Source organism: Enoplosus armatus, chromosome 21 (assembly GCF_043641665.1).
Source record: "Enoplosus armatus isolate fEnoArm2 chromosome 21, fEnoArm2.hap1, whole genome shotgun sequence".
NCBI classification, from domain to species: domain Eukaryota; kingdom Metazoa; phylum Chordata; class Actinopteri; order Centrarchiformes; family Enoplosidae; genus Enoplosus; species Enoplosus armatus.
The window spans coordinates 9856770-9858422 of NC_092200.1; the positions used below are offsets into that span (position 1 = coordinate 9856770).

Below are 1653 nucleotides of genomic sequence, written 5' to 3' on the forward strand. Positions count from 1 at the left end.
AGCCTCTATTGTTGACTCTCTGACAGACCACTTCACATGACAGATGTTAAGTTATTCACACATGCATTTAGTGCAAATGTTTCAACTGAAAGTGCACACCTCAAGCATGACGGGCTCGTTACCCCATGGAATTTCTACAAATATCAGACCTGGGACATGTACGGAGCTGCACAATGCAGGGCAAACAGGATTAGCCAAAATAACAACAGAGAAACATAATGTATGCTTTCTCAAAATGTATACAATAAAATTCACGTAATATATTAATTTACAAAGTCTTCCTATTCGTAGGGCTTTAGTGGAAGGGAAATCAGATAATCAGCTAATTGTTCTACAATCGTAAGGCATATGCTGCTGCCACAGTACGCAGCATGAACCCATGCAAATATGAAATAGTTTCATACAAATTCTGTAAGTCTATTACTTGGAGGTGGACGATGAAGGGCCTTGATTCTCTGACTCTGAAGGATTTGTGGTGTTGAGGAACTGTCCGGACGCTCCGACGTACAGTCTGGATCGCATGGGCCATTTCTGTAAAGACATTGCATTTGTTAGTAAATCAGCCTAAAATAGGATGATGTTGCATGCTTTGGAAATTTGTTACATCGACTAAGTATAACTGATCACTGTTTAAAAACTAAATGTTTTGCACTGTAGATCTATGCAGTCAGAATTTTCGTTCAGAACTAAATACTGAATCACAATTGACAACAAAAACAGATTAACATCTAACATGCCTGTATTTTCTTACTATTATTATTATTATTATTATTATTATTATTATTAGCCTTCTGACCTTCACTGGGTGCAGGTAGCCGTCACCTTTCAAAGAGTGTAAGGCCTCTGTTTGTTTTGTGCTCTCTCCCTCCTCCGTGCCTTCTTCTAGTGTTCGAGTCAAATGGGCAATATAGGTGGTGGCCAATATCAACACGTCGAGTTTGGACAGCTTGGTGTCCGGCGGCACGGACGGCAAAGTCCTTTGTAGCTCCAGGAACGCGGTTCTCAGGGTTTGCACTCGGCTCCTCTCCCGCGCTGCGTTAGCTGCTGCCGGGCGTCCTCTGCCGCCGAGCCCGCCGGTCTGGAGCACCCTGGCCCGCTGGAGCTCCCGACGACGACCGTCCGGACTGGGACTGGAGCTCGGACTGGATGCAGGGCTGTCATCCGCCACCGCCCCGGAGCAATTAGCGCTGTCCATTTGGAGCGTCTGTCTTCCAACCATCAGGGTGCACTTACAGACCTGAAGAATGATACCAGAAGGATGAAGACACGTCGCTTTTACCCTGGCCCATCATATTGCACGTTTTATAGAACTCAAAATATAATTGACAAGACTATTTTAGGGACAACTCATGCGTTACATATTGCAGTATATATGCATCTGTTCTACCTTTAACTTGACTTGTAATTTATATAATTTAAGCTATTGCCTTTGCATTTATTTATTAAACCATAACTTAAGTTGTCTCGTCTACAGTTTATTATTTAAACTTCGCAAATTGCATGTTGCTCCAAATTAAACAGACAACACACTCCTAGTCTACAGCCCATCCACTAACAAACAAAAACTGAAAAAGCCAAATGACAGGACAGACAGCTGTCTGAAGTTGCATTAAAGACATGTCAAAAGACCTGCAGCACAAACGGAGTCCCTGC

General features: G+C 43.1%; 1 protein-coding gene across 1 annotated transcript; it reads right to left on the bottom strand.

Annotated features, from left to right (window-relative positions):
* Positions 1–420: 420 nt before the first annotated feature.
* On the bottom strand, positions 421–1219 carry LOC139304572 (transcription factor 24). Its single transcript, XM_070928508.1, has 2 exons — positions 797–1219; positions 421–531 (listed from the first exon to the last, which is right to left on the bottom strand). The coding sequence occupies exons 1-2, from the start codon at positions 1217–1219 to the stop codon at positions 421–423; spliced, it is 534 nt and encodes a 177-aa protein (XP_070784609.1).
* Positions 1220–1653: the final 434 nt, after the last annotated feature.